This window comes from Talaromyces rugulosus, chromosome I, assembly GCF_013368755.1.
Source record: "Talaromyces rugulosus chromosome I, complete sequence".
Classification (NCBI taxonomy): Eukaryota; Fungi; Ascomycota; class Eurotiomycetes; order Eurotiales; family Trichocomaceae; genus Talaromyces; species Talaromyces rugulosus.
Window position 1 is genome coordinate 6,063,017 of NC_049561.1, and position 23,921 is coordinate 6,086,937.

General features: G+C 43.4%; 7 protein-coding genes across 7 annotated transcripts; 4 read left to right on the plus strand and 3 right to left on the minus strand.

Moving 5' to 3' along the window:
- Nucleotides 1–247: 247 nt before the first annotated feature.
- TRUGW13939_02081 (uncharacterized protein) lies at nt 248–1,458 on the minus strand (the record flags this gene model as incomplete). The annotated part of the gene is made up of 3 exons (XM_035485277.1): nt 248–737; nt 793–1,057; nt 1,113–1,458. 3 exons carry the CDS (start codon nt 1,456–1,458, stop codon nt 248–250), a joined length of 1,101 nt encoding a protein of 366 aa, XP_035341170.1.
- A 10,634-nt stretch (nt 1,459–12,092) lies between these two features.
- Nucleotides 12,093–13,892, plus strand: TRUGW13939_02082 (uncharacterized protein; the record flags this gene model as incomplete). Its single annotated transcript, XM_035485278.1, has 1 exon — nt 12,093–13,892. The coding sequence occupies one exon, from the start codon at nt 12,093–12,095 to the stop codon at nt 13,890–13,892; it is 1,800 nt and encodes a 599-aa protein (XP_035341171.1).
- Nucleotides 13,893–14,145: 253 nt separating this feature from the next.
- TRUGW13939_02083 (uncharacterized protein) lies at nt 14,146–15,929 on the minus strand (the record flags this gene model as incomplete). Its single annotated transcript, XM_035485279.1, has 3 exons — nt 14,146–14,243; nt 14,301–15,612; nt 15,684–15,929. 3 exons carry the CDS (start codon nt 15,927–15,929, stop codon nt 14,146–14,148), a joined length of 1,656 nt encoding a protein of 551 aa, XP_035341172.1.
- Nucleotides 15,930–16,579: 650 nt separating this feature from the next.
- TRUGW13939_02084 (uncharacterized protein) lies at nt 16,580–18,695 on the plus strand (the record flags this gene model as incomplete). The annotated part of the gene is made up of 8 exons (XM_035485280.1): nt 16,580–16,642; nt 16,707–16,928; nt 16,982–17,194; nt 17,248–17,376; nt 17,447–17,580; nt 17,633–17,899; nt 17,948–18,315; nt 18,367–18,695. 8 exons carry the CDS (start codon nt 16,580–16,582, stop codon nt 18,693–18,695), a joined length of 1,725 nt encoding a protein of 574 aa, XP_035341173.1.
- Nucleotides 18,696–19,654: 959 nt separating this feature from the next.
- Nucleotides 19,655–20,586, plus strand: TRUGW13939_02085 (uncharacterized protein; the record flags this gene model as incomplete). The annotated part of the gene is made up of 2 exons (XM_035485281.1): nt 19,655–19,974; nt 20,034–20,586. 2 exons carry the CDS (start codon nt 19,655–19,657, stop codon nt 20,584–20,586), a joined length of 873 nt encoding a protein of 290 aa, XP_035341174.1.
- A 1,007-nt stretch (nt 20,587–21,593) lies between these two features.
- On the minus strand, nt 21,594–22,396 carry TRUGW13939_02086 (uncharacterized protein; the record flags this gene model as incomplete). Its single annotated transcript, XM_035485282.1, has 2 exons — nt 21,594–21,914; nt 22,013–22,396. 2 exons carry the CDS (start codon nt 22,394–22,396, stop codon nt 21,594–21,596), a joined length of 705 nt encoding a protein of 234 aa, XP_035341175.1.
- A 1,064-nt stretch (nt 22,397–23,460) lies between these two features.
- TRUGW13939_02087 (uncharacterized protein) lies at nt 23,461–23,877 on the plus strand (the record flags this gene model as incomplete). Its single annotated transcript, XM_035485283.1, has 1 exon — nt 23,461–23,877. The coding sequence occupies one exon, from the start codon at nt 23,461–23,463 to the stop codon at nt 23,875–23,877; it is 417 nt and encodes a 138-aa protein (XP_035341176.1).
- Between the last annotated feature and the right edge of the window lie 44 nt (nt 23,878–23,921).

Sequence of the window (23,921 nt, forward strand, 5' to 3'; positions counted from 1 at the left end):
CTGGATTAAAAGGAAAGGGGTACATCAAATAAAAAGTGAAGTGTGGAAAGAGATGTAGATATCAGTGTGACGTAGACAAGCAGAATAGCAGAGACGCGGAAATTGTGAAATGATCACATCTTTAAGACTTAATGAACTGCATCACTTGAATAGTATATGATAAGAGAGCAATATAGTTGAATAATTTTGGTATCAAGCGAGGGAAAAGGGTGGTAGGGGTGGGAGAGAATGAAAATTGACTTCCTTTTCAGCCAGAGTGGTTGGTGTTTTCTAACTCGTTATCATGTTTTGCATCGTCCATTGGTGCCACTAAATATCCACTTCCAAGGGCACGGTTTATCGCGTAACGCCGTATCGTTTGATTTTCAAAAATCTCAACGCTGGCATCTTGTGGTCCGAAATGATATCCTTGATCAAGAAAGTTTCGATAGGCCATCAAACTGGTATTTCCGCCTTTGACAGGGGTTGTGTGAGGAGAAGCGTGGATTGCATCTGCAAGAAGTCTGTCAATCCATTGGATAATTTTGACCTTCTCGCTGTGCCAGGAATGGGGTCTTGAGACGAAAAGTTTGCGGTGAGAATCTAGATGGGCAAAGATGAATAATGAAGAGTCGGATAGAATCCCGAAAGTAGAGCAATTTCGCTTTCCTGTTTGCTTACGTCTATCTTGTACTGCGGCAAGATAAATAATAAGTTGTGGCAAGCCAGACTGTGCACTGCCCAATCTCTTGGCCTCACTAGCTGAAAAGATTAGATAAAAACGAATTATGAGATGACGAGGCAGAAACATACAGCACAACCAACGTAGTATCCACTTCAGTTTTGTTATTTCCATGAGAAAGACACCAATCAACCTTGCCCTGAATAGTCTTTCCAAGTAAATTGCTTCGTGTTGAAATAGACATTTCAGGGAACCAGTTTAACTGCCTGTCAGCGTTGTGGTCGTCGAGGTAATTGAGGCGATCACAAAATATCACATCAATAACAGTTCGGCAAATTGACTCTGACTCAGACCGTTCATAATATTTAGACGTTGTGATAGCTGTGATACATTCATCTAAATATACAAATATGTTAGCTTAGATCAAGAAGTAATTTTTAGGAAGTCCTACCTGCCCATTGCGACAATCTGCCATCGCTAAGATCTGAACTTTCCCTGAGCTGCCAGTCATGCTGCGGGCCGTGCTGATGGTAATCAACCCCTACAGCTTCTTTCGCAGCAATGACACTATCAAAAAATGTGGCAGGAACTGTAAAATCAGCTGCTGGTGATTTACAGGCGCTCAGAAGCAAGTCAAACATCCACTTGAAAGTGCGTAGCTTCTCAAGACCATTTGGATCATCCCAGATGGTCTCAAGCGAGTGAAGAACTTCGAGTTCCTCAGACTTGAGATTAGCAGGGTCGACATGAAGGATGCTCCGTCCGTCATGCAAGCGCTTCTGACCACGGGGAGGCATTTTGGGGTGCAGGTGAATTCTATCGCATAAGAAGTGACGTCACAAACAGCAAGGCGATGACCATGTAAGGAGAGAATGGTCAAGAGGATGAGCTTCGTAATGGCACTACCTAGAGAAAGGGAATAATTGATAAACCGTTAGAAGAATCCCTGAGTTTTCAGTCATAAATGAAGAGCGCGTCTACACGCACACCTTCCTTTGTTGAACCTGATCATTATGTAATCGATTTAGTCACATGACCACTCACTTTCGAAGTTCGCAATCACATAGTTATACGTAGTAGAAAGGTTAGTAGTGTCGGCCCTATTACCCCACCGTTATCATCACGTGCTCTGGGTTATCATGCCGGAGCCGTCCCTGTAACCATGAACTTGTGGAAGCGATGCCCTTTTGTTACGAAACCAACAATATGCACGCTTTAACGATGATAGGAAAGGTGTTGAAAGGAGATTAGAGCGGCGAGATCCTGTGGTTTACGGGAACGCAATAGGGCTATTAGATTAGTGCAAGGTTAGCTTAAGGATTATATGACTAGTATACAACCTAAGGCTTGATAAGTATATACTAAGTATATACTGAGGTATATACCAAGATGTATACTCTAGTATATATATTAAGGAGATATATACTCGTGTGTATACTAGACCTTAGCTATATAAGGACACTCGTCTATCTACTGTAAATACATTATAGTTCTTTAACCTAAGTTACTAGTACAATAACATTGTTTACTATTATGTATACAATCTCTTATTACTTAATCATTTATCGAGGTCAGCAAGGCAAACCTATCTCAAGATATACATATCATGAGAGGATCTCTCTTAACACATATTGTGAGCTACCAAGAGTAACCCACACCAACGTCTTCGAGCCAATCACAACGTGTGACGGGTCCAGGTCCGTAACACTAAGGTAGTTCCTAGGGATAGCCTCAGCCTGAGCCCCAGCCGTCACATTAGCTCAACCTGTAGGGGATCTGCAGGCCTTTGTAAGCCGGATCAGGCATTCCCGAGCCTGGCACTTCACACTTATATACATAGAATAATTTAAAGGCTTATAATAGGTAATAACCACTACCTCCTTTTTATAGCTACTAACATTTAGATATTATTTATAATAATGGACTATCTATATCTACTATTTTTTTTTTCTCTTACTTCCCCTCCTTTAAGGCTTTAATGCCCTAATTATCAGTTCTATAAGTCGTTTTCTAGACCTATTAATTCTTTTCTCACTTTTTAATAATCTCTATAAATATTAACAGCACTTTAGTAGCTTTTAGATCTAGAATAGACATACTTCAGGATACTATCATAAGTTTAGATTGAGCAGAGAAATTGAACAACATTATTCTTTAACTACCGTAGCATATGCAACCACATAGCACTAGACTCTTGGCGCATGCCTGAACACCAACCTTCCTGAGATCCAATTTGGCTTTGGCATATGTCGCGCGGTCGAAGATTTTGAGTTTCTTCGGAGTAGTAATTTCTAAGGCTTGGGCGGCCCCTGATACCAGTTTCTTTTTTCTTGGGTTTGGCATACGTCGCGCGGTTGAAGATTTGAGTTCCTCCAGAGCAGCAGTTTCCAAGGCTTGGGCGGCCCCTGATACCAGTTTCCTTTTCCTTGGGTTGGGCATCCAGTGAGCGTTTCCTGAGCTAGGCTTTGCTATCCTATCGTTAATGAGTAGAAATCTAAAGTGAAGGATCTAGAAGCCTAAAATTAGGGGTATAAAACGTAAAGTTAGGAATTAGAGTCTAGAAATTTAGCAAGATTGAGTATAAAAATAGGAAGATACAGTTCCTGCGTTTCTAGGGTCGCCATCCAAGCCAATGATGCGGAATCGACGACAAGTGGTTGCGCTGCGACATGGATGATTGGCGGGGCAGGCCCAGGCGACAGTGTGTGGACGGTGAGGGGTGAGGATAGCGAGCGGTGGTGGTGAGACATACTAATCTGGAGGCCACCCCCAATCTCTCTTATAATACATTATACATAGATAACATCGTGCGAGATAGGGCTTGCCTGTCCCAATCTAGTAGAGGCATCTTGCGTTCAGCTGTCCGCGTAGCCCGTCTTAATTAGATGTTATAAAATTGGGGCTCGGCAAAACCTGCCTATCGTGAATTGTATTATTGACAATAATAATAGTCTATCCTTTAAATTTTTAGCAAAGAATCATTAATAAAAAAATATTTATTTACCCTATATAGATTAGTTTCTAATAGTCAACTCTCTAATAGCTTCAATCCACCTAATAGAGTATGCAGCATATGACACGTAAACAATTATTTGATTAATTTAAAATATATTAACACACATATAATATCCATTATTTAAAAATAATTGAAATATTATTAACTAAAATCATTTACCAACAATGTGTTCATATAACTCATATTTAATAGATCACACCATAGAGACTGAGTCTTTCAGGAACTTTGTGACGGTCCTGACCCAGGCCTCGGGAACCAGCAGTGGCGGCCTGAGGCACCACCAGGGAAAGGGAACCGAGAGCGGTACTGAGATGGGAATAACCTCATGCAGAACCATAAAGGGAATAGACTGACGCACACAAAAGAATATTTCTTATGTAACTAGTGGGGGAGGTTCTTTCTCTTCCTCTTTCCCTTCTTATGTTTGGTTTTCTCGTTACAGAGTACTCTTAGAGGATAGAAATCAACTTATTGTTACATAAAACCAAACATCACTTCCTTTATCTTTTACTCAAGACTACAAAGCTTGTATAGTAGTATCAGTAATTTAACTATCGCTCAAGCTACGTCTTAATCCTTTTATTATATTACTGCTGAGCCTAGAAGACCAAGATGGTATGATCAGTAAGTATAGGTAAGGATTATTAAAGGCCAGTGCAAGAGGCACAGACAGACCTGATAAAGGCAAACAAGTCAAGAGAAGCACTAGGATATCGTTTAATCTTTAGTCTAAAGGATTTTAAGCTAGATAAACATCTATCACCTACACAGATAAATAAATAAGAATTTTTGTTACTTTGCCGCACTAATCTCCAGAGATTATTTAACTGGATATATAAACAGCAAGACAAGAATGCACAGTAAGCAGAGGATCTAAGGATCCAGAACAAGAAAGAATAGCAGAACCTGATGATCAAAGTCGCTAATCTTAAGCAGACCATCTGTGACCAGACAGCTGCTATAAAGGAGCTCATTGAGGAGCGTGACACTGCTTAGAATAGAGCTAACAGGACTAGGTAGGGTACTCCAGCTCTAGAAGAGAAGTACACCAAGAGTACTAAGTTGTTAGATGGGCAGGTATTGGTGGATGGAAAGAACCCTAAGTTTGAGTTGTGGCTTATTGATATTAAAAGAAAGCTTGAAGTTAATACTAACCACTATTCTATTATCTAGGTATGTATGGCCTATGTGAAAAGCATGTGTAAAAAAGAAGTAGCAAATCATCTGTTTACTCGCATAAGAAAGGACTTGTCTGATTAATATCATGATATAGACAATATCTTTGACTACCTTCGTACCCTGTATCAGGACGCCAATAGGATCATCAACGTTAAGATGGAACTGCGACGCCTCATGATAAGAAATACTAAGTTCTAGTCTTTTCTCTCATAATTCATATTGCTTGCTTAGAATGTAGGCTTGACTGTTAGTAAGTAAAAAAAGGATCTGTTCTACAAGTTATTCTTTAAATTATAGTGCGCAATAATTAAAAAAAGTAACGACCTATATGTCTTATACTAGGAATTTGTCAAGGAATATAGTACCACTACTAATCGTCTTGAGCAGATCAACATCAGCAAGAAGCGTGCACGCCTATATAAGACTAATATATATCTTAGACCTGGCGAGAGCTACCTAAATCTAGTAACTCTAAAAGCAAAGAATAGATCAGAAGGCCTACTGTAGTTAGAATGAAAGAAGCTGATAAAGAAGAATAAGTGCTTTAACTACAAGTTGCCAGAGCATAGAGTATTTGATTGCTCTCTAAAGAAGAAAATACCAGAGCTGAAGAATCTTAAGGAAATCAGCTTACTAAAGAGTCAGTTAGAAAACAACCATACCTAGGGAAAGACTCCTCTCTAGATATTATGAGTGTTAATTTATCATCTTTAGACCTTTCCTAGTTATTGGGAAGAAAGCAGGATAGTCTAGTCTTACCTATTTAATTAGCTAAGAATAGACTTTCTATTACTACCAAAGCGTTAATAGACATTGGAGCAAATGGTTATACTTTCCTTGATATTTTTTTTACTGAGAAGCTCGCACGCTATTTCTAAACTCACATAATCCCTTTAGAATAACCCTGTGCAGTAAAAAGGTATAATAGTAAGATAGCTATATTAATTACACACCTAATATGTCTGACTTTGAAGATATAAGGACGAGTACAGCAGTATCTTCTTTTTCTGATAATAGAGCTAGGGAAATATGATGTTATCCTTGGATAAATGTAGATGGTAGAGCACGGTGTCTTGATAGACTATTGCTATTATCGGTTACTCTAGCTAGAAAAGGTTTCTTTGAAGGATGAGCTATTGTCTAAATAAGACTTTTTTATCTCTAAAGCAATCCTTTTCCAACTGAAGAAAGTTTCTATAGAGTATTAGAAGGATGCTGATTGATAAGATAGTCTCTTTAATGAAGAAATTAGATAGAAGGCTACTGGTGAAGCATTATATGAGACTATACCTGTGGATATTACCCCTAGATCATGTTGGACTAGCTACTGAAAAGAACAGCTTGTGGTATTAGCAAAGATAAATCAATAATTAAGTAATGCGCGTAATAACCTCTCTAAGGAAAAAGCAAATCCAGTATACCGTCAGAAATAAGCTAAGCCTATGAAACTGAAACCTGAGATGTAGATAGCACTTATTAGAGCTATAGAATTCGTGAAGTACTTAAAGAATAAGAATACAACTACCTTCATAACAAGCTTCCATAAAATCAAAAAGGTCATACAGGATAAACAGGAAGACCACCTAAGAATTGAGGAGCTTACTAAGATTAGATAGAAACTATCTAAAAGATATTAGAAATACACAGATATATTCTCTAAATAGGAATCAGATAAGCTTCTAGATCATAAAGGCTACGATCATTAGATTAAGCTAATCAGTAAGCAAGAGCTAGGTTACAGCCCTTTATACCAAATAAACCTAAAAGAGCTTGAGACTACACAAGAATATATCTTAGATAATCTGAATAAAGATTTTATTATGTCTAGTAACACACCCTTTATATTACCAATTCTTATAGTATCTAAGCTAGATAGAGAACTTCGATTCTACATAGATTACCAGAAGCTGAACGCTCTGACTAAGAAAGACTGATATTTACTACTGCTAATTGAAGAAGTCTTTAAGCAGCTAAATAAGATAAAGATATTCACCAAATTAGATATACAGTAAGGTTTCTATTATATTAGAATGAGCTCAGAATTAGAAGACTTAATAACCTTTTAATATCAATATAGAACATACAAGTACAAGGTAATGCCTTTTGGGTTAATAAATAGACCAACAACTTTTCAGTAACTAGTGAATAACATCTTTATAGACTGTCTTAACAAGTTTCTAGTAATATTCGTCAACGATCTACTGATTTACAGTAAGAATAAGCTTGAGCATTAGGCACATATGAAATTCATACTAGAAAGACTAAAAGCAGCTAGGCTGCAGATTATAATCTATAAATATAAATTCCATATCAAAACTATACAGTATCTAGGATTCATCGTCACGCTAGAAAAAATCAAGATTGACCTAACTAAGATTGATACTATCCTAAAATAGATAGCCCTAGAAACTGTGTAAGGAGTGTAATTATTTCTAGGGTTCTATAACTTCTACCAGAAATTTATATAAGAATATAGTTAGATAGCTAAACCCCTAAACTGCCTAACTCAGGTAAATGTCCCTTTTATCTGGGATAGTAATTGTGAACTAGCATTTAAGAAGCTAAAGAAGTTATTAATTAAGGCTCCAGTGTTATACCACTACTAACCAGAGCGATTGATATATATAGAAACAGATACCTCTAATAGGATGGTCATAGCAGTCTTGTCGCAGTATTGCAAGGATAACAAGTGACATCTAATAGCATTCTACTCGGCAATAATGATGCCAGCTAAGAGGAACTATAAAATTCATAATAAGAAGATATTTGCGATCATTAAGGCCCTAAAAGAATAAAGACCCAAGTTAATAAAGCTCTAAGGGAAAGAATAGTTTGAAATCCTATCCAATTACCAAGCTCTTGAATACTTCATATCCATAAAGTCATTAAATATCTAATAGATAAGATAATACAAATTCTTGCATGAGTTTTACTTTACTCTAAAATATCAACCAGACAAGGCCAACATACTCACGGACACCTTGACCCAACAACATAGTAATAAGACAGGTAATCTAGACCATCAAAAAAGAATTCTACTCCCAAAAAAAATCTTAGATAGCAGAATCATTAAGAAACTGAACTGCGGAAAGTATCCACAGGCCAATAACCTAGAAGCAGAAGTCCACATAGTCATGGCTAGAACCAATCTAATGCCCCACGCCATAATAGCTAATAAGCAATATACTGCCACAGCTAAAACAAAAGAACAAGTAGAGCACTTAAAAAAGGACTGGCAAATTATTAACAAGACAGTACTATTCAAAGGCCGCTTATACATTCCTAAGGAAAAAGACCTACACACATGTTTGTTAGATAAGATCCATCGCCAACCATCTACTGTCTATCCTGGAAGGACAAAGACTCGGAGCTTGATTAAAGAATGCTATTATTAGGAGTCATAGAATAAAGATGTGAATCGTTACCTAGACAACTGTATGGTATGCAAGCAGACAAATACTTAGAGAGACCTGTCTCCCAGACTGCTGAACCTATTGCCTATTCTAGATCGATCTTGGTAATATATCTTAATAGATTTTATAACTTACCCATAGGACCGCAAAGAATACAACATAGTATTCGTGATTGTAGACTAACTTAGTAAAGCACCAGTATCAATACCTTATCAGAAAGAGACCACAGCCAAGAGAATGGCCCAGTTATAGTTGAAGAATATGCTCCACTGGACAGAACCCCCTAACTCTATTATATTAGACAGAGGTGGTCAATTCGTATCAGAATTCTGGTCGGAGATATACCGCTGCCTTGGAATCAAACTAAAGCTATCAACTACCTACCACCCTCAGACCAACAGACAGACAAAGATCACCAACCAGTACTTATCACAGAAGCTAAAAGCATTTGTGAACCACATACAGAACAACTAGTCAGACTGATTACCAATAATAGATTACACAGCAGCAACCCTACTTCAAGAGTCAATTAGACTGTTGCCATTCATAGTTAAGAAAAGATACCAGCCACACACCTCATTCAATTAAAAATCACCTAAATCACCAAGGAAACTAATCCTAAACAAAGAGGATACTAAGTCATGGCTAGATTAAATACATAGCACCTAGGAAGTGGCGAGGACAAACTTCCAGAAAAGTCAGAAGCAACAGCAGTTAACAGCCAACAGGAAGCGTTGACCACTTAACTTTAATATAGATGATTATGTCATAGTTATTACAAAGCACTGGAAAACAGGACAGCCTAGTAGAAAGCTGGACATCTAAGCAAATAGTCCATACCAAATCAAGAAGCGAATTGGCAACTCTTTCGAACTAGAATTACCAGACAGGATCAACGTACATCCTGTATTCTTACTAGAGAAACTGAGATGAACAGTAACCACAGAATTATTACTAGGACAGCTGGAAGAGCCGGCAGAGCCCATTGAGGTGAATAGACAGAATAAATAGATGGTTGAAAAAGTATTGGACGCCCAGATACACTAGAAAAAGCTTTATTACCAGATAAAATAGTTAGGTCATGACATTAATATAGAGTAGTACCCAGCCAGAAATTTTAAGAACGCTCCTGTCATATTGAAGAAGTACTATGACTACTACCCAAAGAAGCCAGGACCACCAAAACACCTCTAGGAATAGTTGAAGGCAGCAGAAGAGGACAGATTTATGCCAGATAAGAGAGATAACAGCATGCTTAAGAGTAAGCATAGCCTAGAAGGGGGGGTAGTGTGATAGTCCTAACCCAGACCTCAGGAACCAGCAGTGGCGGCCTGAGGCACCACTAGGGAAAGAAAACCAAGAACGGTACTAAGATGGGAATAACCTCATGCGGAACCATAAAGGGAATAGACTAACGCACACAAAGGAATATTTCTCATGTAACTAGCAGGGGAGGTTCTTTCTCTTCCTCTTTCCCTTCTCATGTTTGGTTTTCTCGTTGCAGAGTACTCTTAGAGGATAGGAATCGACTCGTCGTCACAAACTTCAGAATAGCCATAGTTACAGCTTGCCCATAATAAAATGTAAAGAGCAGAGTGAACATTTTTAAACCTATTAGCTATTTATTAACTACATGCAGACCCCAGCAAGACCCCCTGGCTCTAATCACTCCGATACGTCACTCGATTCATCGTCTGTTTCCTCACTTCGGGCACTTTCAATAATCGCCTCTCTCAGCTGAGCAGACAGCACGGTTGCTGTCTGCTCGGGGAAATTGAGGAAAGTGAGAGGATAGGGAAGCCGTGTTTGTTTTGGATGTGCGGACGCAGGCAGCCACTGCTGTCGCCCAGCCAGTATGACATAGCAAACTACATACTAATTACTTCATACTTATATTTTTATACAATTCTATATTTAGCTATTATTATCACCTCATTTATTAAATTTTCTTTATAACTTTGGTATTAACTGCGAGAGTAATAGACCCCAGCTACCCTATGAGTCGTACCCTACGAATCACCCTATTACCAATATAATCACGCTCTTCGAACCTTACTCTCACAGTCTTATTATTATTGAATATCATTACAGTTTAATATTTCTGTTTTTCTTCTTTAATTAACTTCCTTAGTATTCTATCAATACCGGAAAATGCAAGAACGCGGATACCGTTCAGCAACATTGCAGCGACGTTATGTGGGTTTGCAACGTATCAAGAAGACTACACAAGCATGACCGTTGCAAATATCACTATATATCCGATTTTCTAAGTATAGTGACTTTTTGCGACGTATCGGCAATGTGGTGACGTTACAAAATATAAAACGGTTGCAAACCACTTTCTACATTACAGAATTTGATACATCTATATTCCTTGATACATCTATATTCCTTGATACGTCTATATTCCTTGATACATCTATATTCCTTGATACGTCTATATTTCTTGATACGTTACAAATTAATTATAATTCAAATAGAAGCCACTTGTATTTTTAGTATTCTAATTACAAATGGAGAAGCCGCAGCGTGGCCTGCACTAAGCCCTGCAGAACCAATATAACAGCGTACTCAGAAGGCTTGCAGGGTGGCCTGTAGGCTTGCATGCACCAATTTGACTGAATTAGGAAGCCTGCAAGCTGGTTAGTGAGGCCATATAGAGAGAGGTTGACAACATACTAAGGAAACTTACAAGAAGCTTGTAGAGTAGCCTACAGCAAAGCCTGCAAGTCGGTTAATGAGGCCATATAAAGGGGGGGGTTAACAACATACCGAGCCTGCAGGCCTGCATACACCAATTTAACGCTCTGAGAAGCCTGCAAGCTGGTTATTAAGGCCTCATAAAAGGGATTGCAACGTACTGAGGAAGCTACAGCGAGGCCTGCTGGCCTGCGCGCACTGATTTGACCGAATTGGGAAGCCTGCAAGCTGGTTAATAAGGCTTTGGGGGGGGGGGGGGATAAATATATATATATATATATATATATCTGAGTATGGTGTTGATATATATATTTATAAGGGTCAGGGTAAACGCGTCAACGCGTCTAATTTGTTTTGTGGGTCTATCAATTCAAAAAATCGGTTTTTATTGGTTCTATATATAAATTATATAGTTACAGGATGGTTACAAAGTTCAAAACGTATCAAGATTTTGATACATTATGGTTTTATGATACGTAGAAAAACGCTGATACAGTCAATAAATTGGCAACGTATCAATAATTTAACGGTATTAATACCATTTTTGGTTATATGACTGTTACCAAGCCTGTCAACGTTGCCGCGACGTTGCTGAACGGTATCCCCATTCCCCCAAAAACCGGTATTGTATATAAGCCTTTCATCTTTGTTTTTCTACCAGATGCTATAGTCCTAGGGATACCAGTGTACTACTCACCATTGTGTAAAAGTTGTCAATCCCTGTGTTGTTTAAGTGACTGATTGGGCAGAGAAAGGAGAGGCGGGTGAGGATGGGGAGCGGTGGTGGTGAGAGGTATAGGGCAGCAAGCCGCACGCGCTAATCCGGAAACTGGCCACCCCCGCTCTTATAATACATCTGCAGTGCATATATCTGTGTATCTATATATATCTTTACCATGAATATCCACAAACGAAATGAGTGTTTGATAAACATTCAACTCAATTACTAACAAAACATACCCCCCCCCCCGAACTCGCAGCCTGGCAGACGAGACTGTGAACAAAGACCGAGTTTACCGCCTTCAGACCTCACCACAAACAACGGCAGTTTTCTTTGTCTGTTTGTTTCATCTTTTTTTCCCTTTCCCTTTTTTCCCTAGTTTTATGATTTATTTCCCAATTCATGGAGCGTCCAAGGAGGTTCTCCTTCTCGCTAAGACAACAGCACGACATCCCTCGCAAAGCCAGGTCTCAGGTGACCACCATTGGCAACCCGATAGACGCACTCCCTCTACACACCGAAACCCAGCCGACGACGATGGAGCGTCGCGAAGTAATATGCGTCTCCCCAACGTGGAAAAAGGACTCCAAGCCTCGAGCGCGCTCGCAGTCAGTACCACCGAGGATGGGAGAAGGGCGTCAGACATCACGACGTCTGGTGAAGAAACAGCCCCCGGTCAAGCAGCAGCACTCTCGCAGAGAATCCAGTACTTCTTCAGATAATAATAATGATAATAACAATAACAATACCCGTTTCGGACTGATCTCGAGTATATCGACGCGGATTCGCAGTCGACGGCCGAGTATATCCCGCAGTACAACAACACCAGATGGGAATCTGCCTGCCTTGCACGGCCCGCGTCAAAGTGACCAGCTTAATGATATACCAGCACCGCGTGTGTCTGCTACTTTACCGCCAGGGTTTGGGGCTACAATCACCAGGGACTTGAAACAAGGACCTGTCCCTGTGCTGACACCTTCTCCTCATCCACGGGGTCAGGAAAGACAAGAAGGGCAAATGAATGGATATACCGTTAACCATCCGGGTGTGGATGATAACAGGCATACTCTTCGAAGAGCCGGTGCTCCTATCCATCACCCCTTGTCAGATGAAGCTAGTCATTTTCAGTCAAGCAATGCTGCCAATAGGCCCCAGCCAGACTCGTCCAACGCCCGCCCGATCAAAAGCCATTCAGACAGAAAGGACATCACAATCCCAGACTCACTACGGATAGGTCGGACGAAGAAACTTGAGCCTGGACCCAAAAGCCCCAAGAGAGCACGGCCAAAGACGAACAACAATCTACCCAACTACGGCCTCCCAAAGACGGATCCGCAAAAACAAGAACAGGCCCAGACATGCAAGGACTCCCAGCAGAAAAATAGTCGTGCAGGTCAAAATACTGTGAGTCAAAGTCCCGGGGGCCAAAATAGTGCAAGTCAAAATACAGGGAATCAAATTACAGCAAGCATCTCAACATCCACCAGCCCTCAAGATCCAATCGCCAAGCCGTCAGAGGCCCCTTGGCCGCTGCCATTCAAGACTGGTCCAGAAAAGGAAGAAACAACCAGCAACCCAGAAGAAAACAAAAAGCCAACACCCAAGCCGAATACCACCAAACGACTCTCGCCTCAGCAACCCTTAATCATCCCCAGAGACTCTGTTGCTACCAATGATTCGTCAACCCTTGTCGCAGATTCTCCGGCCGTGTCGAACCCTCCTGCAGCAGATACTTTGCCCAAGACGACAGATACCCCCTCGGCTACGCCGAACAGTGCAGCAACAATTTCTCCGCGAGCACCGCTAGTAGCAGCAACACAACCCAAAGACAAGATTCTGAGAAACACCATGTCTCCCAGACAAGACAAGTATCTAGCCAAGATATTCGTCGTTTGCTGCCAATGCAATTTCTGGCACGACATACCGTCTGCACTGTATGCCAAAATGATCATTCCGGAGCATCTCTCATTCTCCGAGAAGCAGCCTGGATCAACAGCAGCAGAAAAGCGATTGTCTGGTCAAGCGCGTGACAGTGGGATAGTACGAAACGCGGCGGCAAATAATCAATCGGCCCACTCCCAGCGTAATTCGACCGAGGTCCCTGACAATACTGTGCAGTGTTGTTGGTGCTCACACGCAATGGCCAAGGCATGTTGCACTGGTTGGACGACTATGGTTCACTTGTTGGAAAAACATCATTGATAATGGGGTTCCTATATTCATTCGTTTATGACTTGATTATTACATGGCTCAAACATAGAGCATACATCATTTCTGGCAGTTTTCGGGATTTTCATACTTTTAAATATTTTAATTTTTTTGGTTCGTTTAGCGTCATTCTATTTTACACTGACAGCAACAGCAAATCTAGACTGAACGTGCTTTTTTATATGGGGAATAACTGCATAATATTAAATAATAAAATTCGCGCTAATTATAATATTAATAAGTGACCTCAAATTATGAATCGGACAGCATGATACAACGATTCCTCGACGTCTGCTTTACGATATCCCGGTGTCCACCCCAGGCATACCGCCTTCATCACAAGTCCTTTTAAGGCACGTTAGCAAGACTGTAAATTCTTGTAGTAGAAAGTTTAATACTTACGGTCTATGAAGCGTTTGACGTCAAAAGTCAGAGAAATATTGTCAAAGCCATTAGTAAAACCCGAGTTCATACCATTCTCTGGCATTATCGACGGCATGATTTCTGGATTCGATAGCTGAGTTGATGATCCACCGCCAGGCGTCGGAAAAGAGCTACTACCATCCATGGATATAATCGCGCTCGCATCCGACGAAAAGAGAGAAGAGGAATTTGATGATGCAGCAAAGATGCGTGGGTCAATCACATCTCTTTGTTGTTCTTGATGAGACGTAGAAGTTGCGCCGTAATTCTCGGGAATGACTGTTTCTTGAAATGATCCATTTATCATCATCTTCTGGAACAGGTCGGAATGTAGGTTTGATATTTCTACAAAGGAAGAACGCGCATCGACGGCAATGCCTTGCTCGCGTAAAAAGTCTTCAACGTCATTGGCGTCAAGCCATTCGCCGTCGAACCCGGGGTATTCTAAACGGCCGTCGACGCTGCGTCGTGAGTAAAGGGTCTCTGCCAGTTGCAATGGCCATGATCCGGCCGATTTGGGGATTTGAGGAGGCACAAGATCGCCAGACGGGGTTCTGTGTATCCCTGAATAGCTGTCGCGGAAATCAGGTCCACTGTAGCTGCCCCGGTTCAGAGCTCTGTAAAAACGATATAGCAGACGTTCACGACTGGTTGATCCAAAAGAAAAGCGAAAAGCGCGGAATAAAGTCTCGGGATCTGCAAACGGGTCTAGCAGTAGCTGGTAGCCGCGCTCCCAGCAGATACGTTGCAATCGGTGTGCGAATGAGTTTATGGAGATGTGAGGAGTGGGTGAAAGCTGGGTATGATTGAATGTGTGAGTGGGGAAAATAGGAACATGAGATCCTTTGACCTTGTTCGAAGGTTTGCTTCGGGAAGAAGTATCAGTTGCAGCATATGAAGCTAGATATTCGAGCACACCCTCTTCAGTGATGTGTGAGTTTTGACTGGCAGTGCTGTGTTGTCCAAAACCAGAGACTAATTGGGTTTCATCCATGGAATCTCCGTGTTCCGCCTCTTCCCTGGACATTTCGCCCGAGAAAATGGCCTCTCTTTTAGATAGCTGAGCTAGGGAAACCGTCTTCCCAGCGACACCACGTAGACTACGCAGTAAATCGGGATGCGATTCTAACAGTTCTGAGTTTATCAGCTTGTCGTGAAATGAAGCGAATGACCGGGCCATGCTCTCGACGGCAGAGTCGATTTCAGACACCCGGTCATTCAAGGATGAGATGGTCGCCTCTTTGCGCGATCGGTAAGCGCGTTGGGCAAGGCGTATTTGTGTTCTTCGGCGCTGTCATACTGGTCAGTAAAAAATCCAATTCGCTGTTGAAGTATACTGCATGGTAGGAGTGGGCGACAGACCTCGGCAGCATTGTCATCCTTATTTAACAAACGTGGACGGCCTCTCTTTCGAGCTGATGTGCGACTGCTGTTCTTTTTTGCTTTGGCTCGTTCGGCTTCAGCGAAAGCTTCCTGGTTTTTCAGTGTGAGGCCTCCTAAGAGCACGTCTGAATTGGCTGCTCCGTCCATCGCCCCTTTCTCCGTGGGCCGGTCGGGAACTGGATATGAGGAGGAGGACAGGATTTCGGGAGAGAAGCTATGAGACATCTGCCACGAGAAGCGACTGTGCTGTAGTTGCTACGGCGTGTTATTGGGGAAATAATTTGTCAACCAGTTTAATCAGAGACGAAGGTTTATAAATAAGGCAGAAGAAACTCGTCGGGGCAAATGCAAAAAGCGGCGTCGTCTTTAACTCACGTGATTGGGAAGATGGCAGAAAGTGGGGTCAAAGACGAACATTTGGAGCCTGTGATTGGCCCTGAGCGACTTGTTGAGAGGTAGATTATGTCAGAATAGTTGCTGTCACTTAAAGCAGCAGCGACCGGCTTTGCTGACCAATTCTCCTTCCTTTTTGGGACTCTGCATTATTCTTGGTAATCATCTCTTTTTGGCAACTGCCAATAATACCGAGCTTCACCTGTTCATCGAGGGTGAAAACTGGCAGCTCTCCTGGAACTTACTAGGGTATATTGGCTGCATCTATCGTGCCCATCACCAGCCAGCGCATTATTTCCTTCGTCCGGGCAGCAATGCCGCTTCATAACAACATGTGGCTGAAGTGTTACACTTCTACATACGTCATGCTTCCCCGCTCGGGCTGGCCCAGCCAGCAGCCACTTCAATGAGCAGTGCGAACAATGAGTCTCTGACAAAATCGATGCAATCCTATGGAACTCGATTGATTGATACGTATCGCCATGGCCTCAAAGTTTAGCAATTTGCCCCGCGCAGTTTCAGGTCCACTGGAATGTCCCTTAGAGGTGAGTTATAGAAAACATTACGGATGTTTTTTTTTTTTGCAAAGCTTGTTCTAACTGTCATCAGGGTCATGATCTTCTGCACAATTCATATTTCAACAAGGGGTCGGCATTTACCAAAGAGGAGCGCCATGGGTTCCACCTACACGGCCTTCTCCCACCCAATATCCAAACACTGGACGAACAAGTAGCTCGGGCGTATGAGCAGTACTCTTCCAGACCCAATGATCTGGCCAAGAATACATTCATGGCCAGCATGAAGGTGCAGAATCAGGTCTTGTATTACAGAGTAGGAAATATCTCTCGTACGAGTACTGGGAGAACTTGCTGATTGGATGTTAGCTTATACAGGACCATCTGAAGGAGATGTTCAGTATCATTTACACACCAACTGAGGGAGATGCCATTCAGAATTATTCAAAGCTTTTTCGCAGACCAGAGGGCTGTTTCTTGAATATCCACGATCAAGACACAATCGAAGACGATCTAAAGAGATTTACCGATTGCGGAAGAGACGAAAACATCGACTACATTGTCGTCACGGATGGGGAAGAGGTATGCAGTCTGCTTCTTACAAGAAATGGGGAAATACTAATAAATTGATATAGATTTTGGGGATTGGAGACCAAGGTGTTGGCTCAGTGCTCATTTCGGTTGCCAAGCTTGTCTTGACCACTTTGTGTGCTGGGATTCATCCTACCAGACAGCTTCCAGTAGTCTTGGACTGCGGAACCGATGTATGCTCGGGTTTCTTTCTTTCTCTGTTTATCTTTTCACTTGTACAAATGGATAGCTGACGGTTAGTAGAATGAAGAATTGTTAAAGGATGACCTTTACTTGGGACTGCCCCAGCGGCGAGTCAGAGGGGAGGAGTACGACAAATTTGTGGATAAATTTGTCACGAATGCAAGGAAGATCTTTCCAAATGCATATATCCATTTGTAAGTACCCAGCTTAAAATCAACACCATGAGAAGGTATTCATTTCATACAGTGAAGATTTCGGCCTTCGTAACGCTCGACGATTGCTGGATCAGTACCGCCCGCAGATACCTTGTTTCAATGACGATGTACAAGGAACGGGCTGCGTCACTCTGGCGGCGTTGATGGCTGGCCTGCATGTCAGCAACATTCATATAACTGATGTCCGCGTTGTAATATTCGGGTCTGGGTCTGCAGGGACTGGAATAGCGGATCAGATTTGCGATGCGATTGCAACGGAGAGCAACAAGCCGAAGGAAGAGGCGACCAAGCATATATGGTGAGACAATCTCTATTCTTCAAACGAACCGTGCTTAACGATCCATAGGTGTATCGACAAACCCGGCCTTCTTCTCAAGTCTCACAAAGACAAGTTGACCCCAGCACAAACACTGTTTGCAAGAGACGATTCCGAATGGAAAGACCATGCCAAGACCGACCTTTACAACGTCATCAAAGAGGTGAAGCCGCATGCGCTGATTGGAACATCCACCAAGCCGAACGCGTTTACAGAAGATATCATCAGAGAAATGGCGAAACATGTTAAACGTCCGATTGTGTTTCCTCTGAGCAACCCGACACGACTCCACGAAGCGCAGCCGAAGGATATCAACGACTGGACCGAAGGTCGGGCATTGATCGCAACAGGTAGCCCATTCCCTCCTGTTGAATACAACGGGGTCAGATATGAGATTGGTAAGATGCCGTCCTACTGTTTACGAGAGATTATTTCTAATAAAGCTCTAGCGGAATGCAACAATTCGACATGTTTTCCCGGCATCGGACTTGGCGCCGTCCTTAGTAGAAGCCGTTTACTATCAGACAAAATGCTCGTGGCAGCGGTCAGGGCACTGTCTGCTCAGTCACCAGCACTCAAGGATGCCAACAAACCTCTGTTGCCCGACGTAGTAGACGTGCGAGAGATTAGCGTGCACATTGCCAAAGCGGTGATTCGCGCTGCGGTCAAGGAAGGGCTCGCGCAGGAGAAGGCGATTCCTGAGCAGGATGCTGAGTTAGAGGAGTGGATTCGGGCGCAGATGTGGGATCCCATCTACCGGCCGTTGGTGAAGCCATAGAACAGTCGTGGTGAATTTTTGAGCATAGTCAGTCACATAGTTCCAACATAATAAACATCGTATTCAATATACTCGGTGCGTATTCTGATGCAGTGCCACAAAAATGCGGGGAACCTAGAAGAAACCAGAAAATCTTGATCTCTAGCCTGCATATATCATTGGAGTTAATGACTCGCTGGCCATTATTATCAATCACCAGTATCCTCTTGACTATACCCAGTATGGCCTGCCCAATACGGCCACAGCAGGGCAGTGCTTGGCGGCTTGGCCGAGGTAAGAAAATAGTCTTCGTATGTAACATCATAAATACGAGGGAGCCCGTTCATAATTTAATGAATACGCCTTGCCACCATGTAGCACCGTGGCACCACTAATGATGTATTGATACATCACCATACGTTAGTAGTAATGGCAACTCGTAAGAATCAGGCATAAGGTTGATTGCTTGCCTCAGCCGCATAGTAATGGCCCGTATTGTAATAATGCGTTACACAGCAGTAACAGCATAGCCCCATGGCGCTAATCCCAACTTGGCAATCCCCTGCACCGCTATTCCGAATTAGGAAAAGAATGACTGAAACCGTCGGCCACTTCCCAAAGAGCGCGGCGAAAGATCGCCCCTAAACTCCCCATCGTTTTTCCGTCTTTCGTATCACATTTGAATTTGAGTTGGCACGTTGTTGTTCTCGTGTCTTTCTCCATCTCCACAGCCACCAAGCCACGCTTGCAGGGGGGTTTTTTTTCGCCTGAGGATCCCAAGCCCTTTGACGTTCTTTGAGGCCGATCATAGCTATATAACAATAGCCCCGCTGCTACTACATCATACTGATCAATTGATGACTGGCTGAGCCAAAGACGTGAAACACAACCTCACCACTGGCATTTCTTCGTCTACAAATATTCCATCACTGGCAAATTATTGTCACCAGAAAGACATTTCTAACACGTATATTTCCATCATGAGGCTCTCCGTCGCAACCGGTCTCATTCTCCTCCTGTCCCCTGTGACGCAGTCGCTCTCTGTTCCTCAGTCAGATGTGGCTGTCGCCGAGCAGGATGCCTCCGTTGAGGCGCCCGAAGCAGCCGATCTAGAAAAGCGACGAGGAGGCGGAGGAGGCGGTCGAGGCGGAAGTAGTGGTGGAAGTAGTGGTGGAAGTAGTGGAGGAAGTAGTGGAGGAAGCAGCGGTGGAAGCAGTGGTGGTAGAGGAGGCTCTAGTGGAAGCTCAGGCAGTGGAGGTTCAAGTGGCAGCTCGCGGTCTGGCAGTACATCGTCGTCAAGGTAAGCATGTTTCCATGTCTCATTTCTGGCAGTATTGATTCTGATCGTGGTTCTTGTAGCAATGCTGGCGGTTCTTCCAGATCTGGCTCTGGCACTGCCCGCTCGTACGGCGGTGGAAGCTACTATCCCGGAGGCGCAGCCACACCATACACTGCAGGTGCTAGATCATCATCCGGCATCACTCCGTACCTGATCGGCGGCGCAGCTCTGGGCTTTGGACTGGGCGTGTGGGCGCATCCGGTGTACTCATACCCATACGGCGTACCCTACGGTTACCACCACCCGATCAACGAGAGCAACTCGGACAACCAAACCACCAATGGCAACTATACCCTGAACGTCGTCTGTCTGTGCGAGCAATACCAGACGTGTGGATGCGACGGCAACACAAACAGCACGTACTTGAACGAAATCATCGGCGACCCTCCTCGCAACTCGAGCGCGGTGACGGTGATGAAGAACGGCACCAACGAGACTGCCTACATTAACGGTACTCTGGCGAATGGCACCACGGCTGCGAATCCCGATTCTGGTGCGTCGCATCTGGGCATGCAGTGGAACGGCTATATCCCGGCCGTCGCGATTGTGTCTGCAATGGTGTGGGCTCTTTAAATGATACTCTTCTTTTCCTATTTGTCTAAAATTCTCTTTGCTGGAGGTCTTTCATGCCACGAATGAGTCATATAGATTCTGGCGTGACTTGGGCGGTTTCTTGCTTTTATTCTCAGGAATGTTTTATACCCCCGTGCATATTATTATGCCGATGGACTTGTTATTTATTAATTAATACGAGACAACGATAATTGATCATAAAACTTACAAGTACTAATAGTATTAAGTTGCTTTGTGACCTCTTTTCTCAGTAGCGAACTCTTAACATTTTGCCTATTCTTTGGTGATAGCTTCCAAGCGGATAGTTCATGAGCGGTACTGTTAAACGACCTCCCGCATTATTCAACCAACTTCTGCCTGTCTCAACCGCATCCTGAAATTTCTTTCTTTCTTCATAACTAGTCCCCCTTATATGGAGTTAGAAGGACTTCATATTATATATCCTAAAGATCAGAAACCCATTCTTTCCGAATTCCTGGAAGAGAAATTCGAGACAAGCCGCGATGACTTGGCTGCTTCACGGGCAAGACTAAGGACTCTGCAACAGGCAACCAGATAATACACCATCGATCAGGATGAGTACAGCGACGCCTCGGAGCCGTTCATCCTGCATCAAACAGAGTGCGTTAATGAAAAAAAAAAAAAAGCTCGTTTCGACAGGAGAGGTTCAAGAAAGGAGTTTAAAAGCTTACAATGCATATAAGAAGGTGGATGGATTAGTATTCGCTTGGTGCCATGTTATTCATGGCTGGTTCGAGAGCAGTTTCGTCAAAACAGCGCAATTGGTTCCCAAGTCCCTATGCTTAGCTGAGATTGGTCACTTATTTAGAGTAGAAAAGCCCCCTGAAGACTTTTTTTCTATGACTGGAGACACCGATATACGTATTTGCTATATAGGTTGTACAAGTTACTGCTGTGTAACTTTCGGGAGATGCCGAATGCCACTACTGCAGCCTTATGCATCATGCCAGCCTTGGGTAAACCCACATGTATGCCATGTCATATATCTAAAAAGTGACACAAGCAGCCTTGATAACTTCTACCACCCTTGCAGGTTGACTAAGTTGCGGTATATGGCCTGCACTGCATCGCTCTACTTTGCTACCTGCCAAGCCAGCTAATTGCTCTTGTAGAGGCACTGGCAATGCATTATCTCCCTCGCAAACTAGATACACACTGGGGACGTCTTTCCAGCCTGCATATGCGACTTTGTCGTCCCAGCCCTGCGCCGGCTGAGGCTTTAGTTCTGCGAGCCATTTGGTTTTCTCGTCGTCGGATAGATCAGCGAAAAGAAGAGTCTCGGGCTGTGCACAGTGAGAGGCACCGCCCTAGGTTAAAAAAAACATGCAACGGTTAGTTAATATCTTTCATACTAGCACTGTAGAATAATAACCAAAAGAAAATGTGGAAAGGAAAAAAAACTTACGTCAACAACTGCAAAAGGTAGTGGTTGATGCTCATATCCCTCGGGGAAAACAGCCCCGGACAAAAACACAATACCAATCACTCCTCCGTTCTCTCCTTGACGATCCTTTTTGGTTAAGCCTTCCATTGCCTCACTCCCAAGGAATCCACCGGCTGAATGTAATACCAGCACAACATCTTCTCCCTGTGAGACCAGGCCTTGGAGGTGTTTACGGATGGCGGCAATATCATCCTTCATTCCAGGGTTACCTGGCGACGTGGTTCCAGTACTGGGGAGAACAGCTGTCTCGTTCTTGAATCCATCGGTGGTTAGGAGGGAAGAGACGGGGCTGAAGACGGTTGAGCCCTCCCAGAAGCCAGGGACAAAGAGAATTGTTGGTGCCATTCTCAATTTATAGGACGATATCCAAGTTTAGAAGTTAGTTGAACGAACGGTTCTATTTTCCTTTATTTTCTTAAGGGTCCTAAAGAATAGAGGTGAAAGGGAAGGAAGAAAAACCACGTGCAACACCTTCCATGTTCCTAGCGGGCTGAGAGCAGTGAGGGGTTGAGCTGACAAGATTGTGGCGGGCAATACATGACCAGTGATATGGGCATTCTAGACAATGTCAAAATTCTATATCATCGGTAGAGGATGAGCGATTATCAATATTCTAAGATGTATCAATAATATATTTAGTACTAGATTATTACAGAAGATCTTTGCTACTTTTCGAAATCATTGTGAATCAGGTGCTCAGCCAATCATGATCGAGTTGATTAATGCAGCTAAATGCGGTTAGACTGTGCTATAACTGTACTACACAGTCACAGCCGAGATTAATCAACGGATATTAATAGACATGTACTCCGGACAATGTTGTTGTTGTTGTTGTTGTTGTTGTTGTCTCAGCGGTTGGAATGTAGATCAACGGCAAGAATCCAGCATCAACCAACCCATTGCGACATTAATTGGACGCGCGAACAAGAGAATAGACAGAGAGTCGTAGACGTATACTAGCTGGCAAGCTAAGGGCAGAATTCGCAATGCAAGAGCAAGAATTACGCCGGAGACGCGAATGAGAGAAATTAGCTGTGATGACGATAGGCGCCATCGCACAGTGCAATTGGCTGCGCGGCTGGAGTGGGCCCTTTAGTGCCCCTCTATTGGCCCCTCGGCAGTCGAGCGGGGCGCTTTGGCGGGCCGCGACGAACCCCTAAACTCTCTCTTGTCTTCTCTTATTCTCTTCTTTCCTTCTCTCTTGCATCTTCACGCTCTCTCTCTCTCTCTTTCTCTTTCTCTTTCTCCATCAATTCGCATCGCAAGACAGATCAGAGTGATCACTCGCTCAGCACTCCTGTTTCTGTCGTCCTCTCTTTGCTGGACTCACCTGTCGTCGCCATCTCGCTGGACTATCAGTTCGCTTTTGTATACAAATAAACATATACACACACTCCAAACCCGTCAATATGCTTTTCACAAAGACCTTCGCGCTGCTCTCGCTCGCGCTCTCGGCCTATGCCACGTCGACAACGACAATCAGCATCGTGCACGCTCACAGCAGCACGCCCACGTCCACCCCAACCCCGACCCCGACCCCGTCGCACTCACACTCGCACTCGCACACCCCCTCCGTCCGACCCACGCCCAGCTCTTCTGTTGTGGTCTCGTCAAGTGCTCGCGTTAGCCCAAGCTCGTCTCTGGCCAACTCCAACCCCCCTAGTGTTCCTGCTCCTACTGGTGAAAGCACCCCGTCCGAGTCGACCTCTGAGAGCAACACCACCCCGGCCTCGTCGCCTGCTGCCACCGGTGCTGCTGCCAGCAACCAAGTTGCTGGCGCCATGATGGCCGGTGTCGTTGCCGTTGCTGGCTTGGTTATGCTGTAAAGCGGATTCCCTTATATTTTTCTCTTCTTCAAGTGCAACGTCAA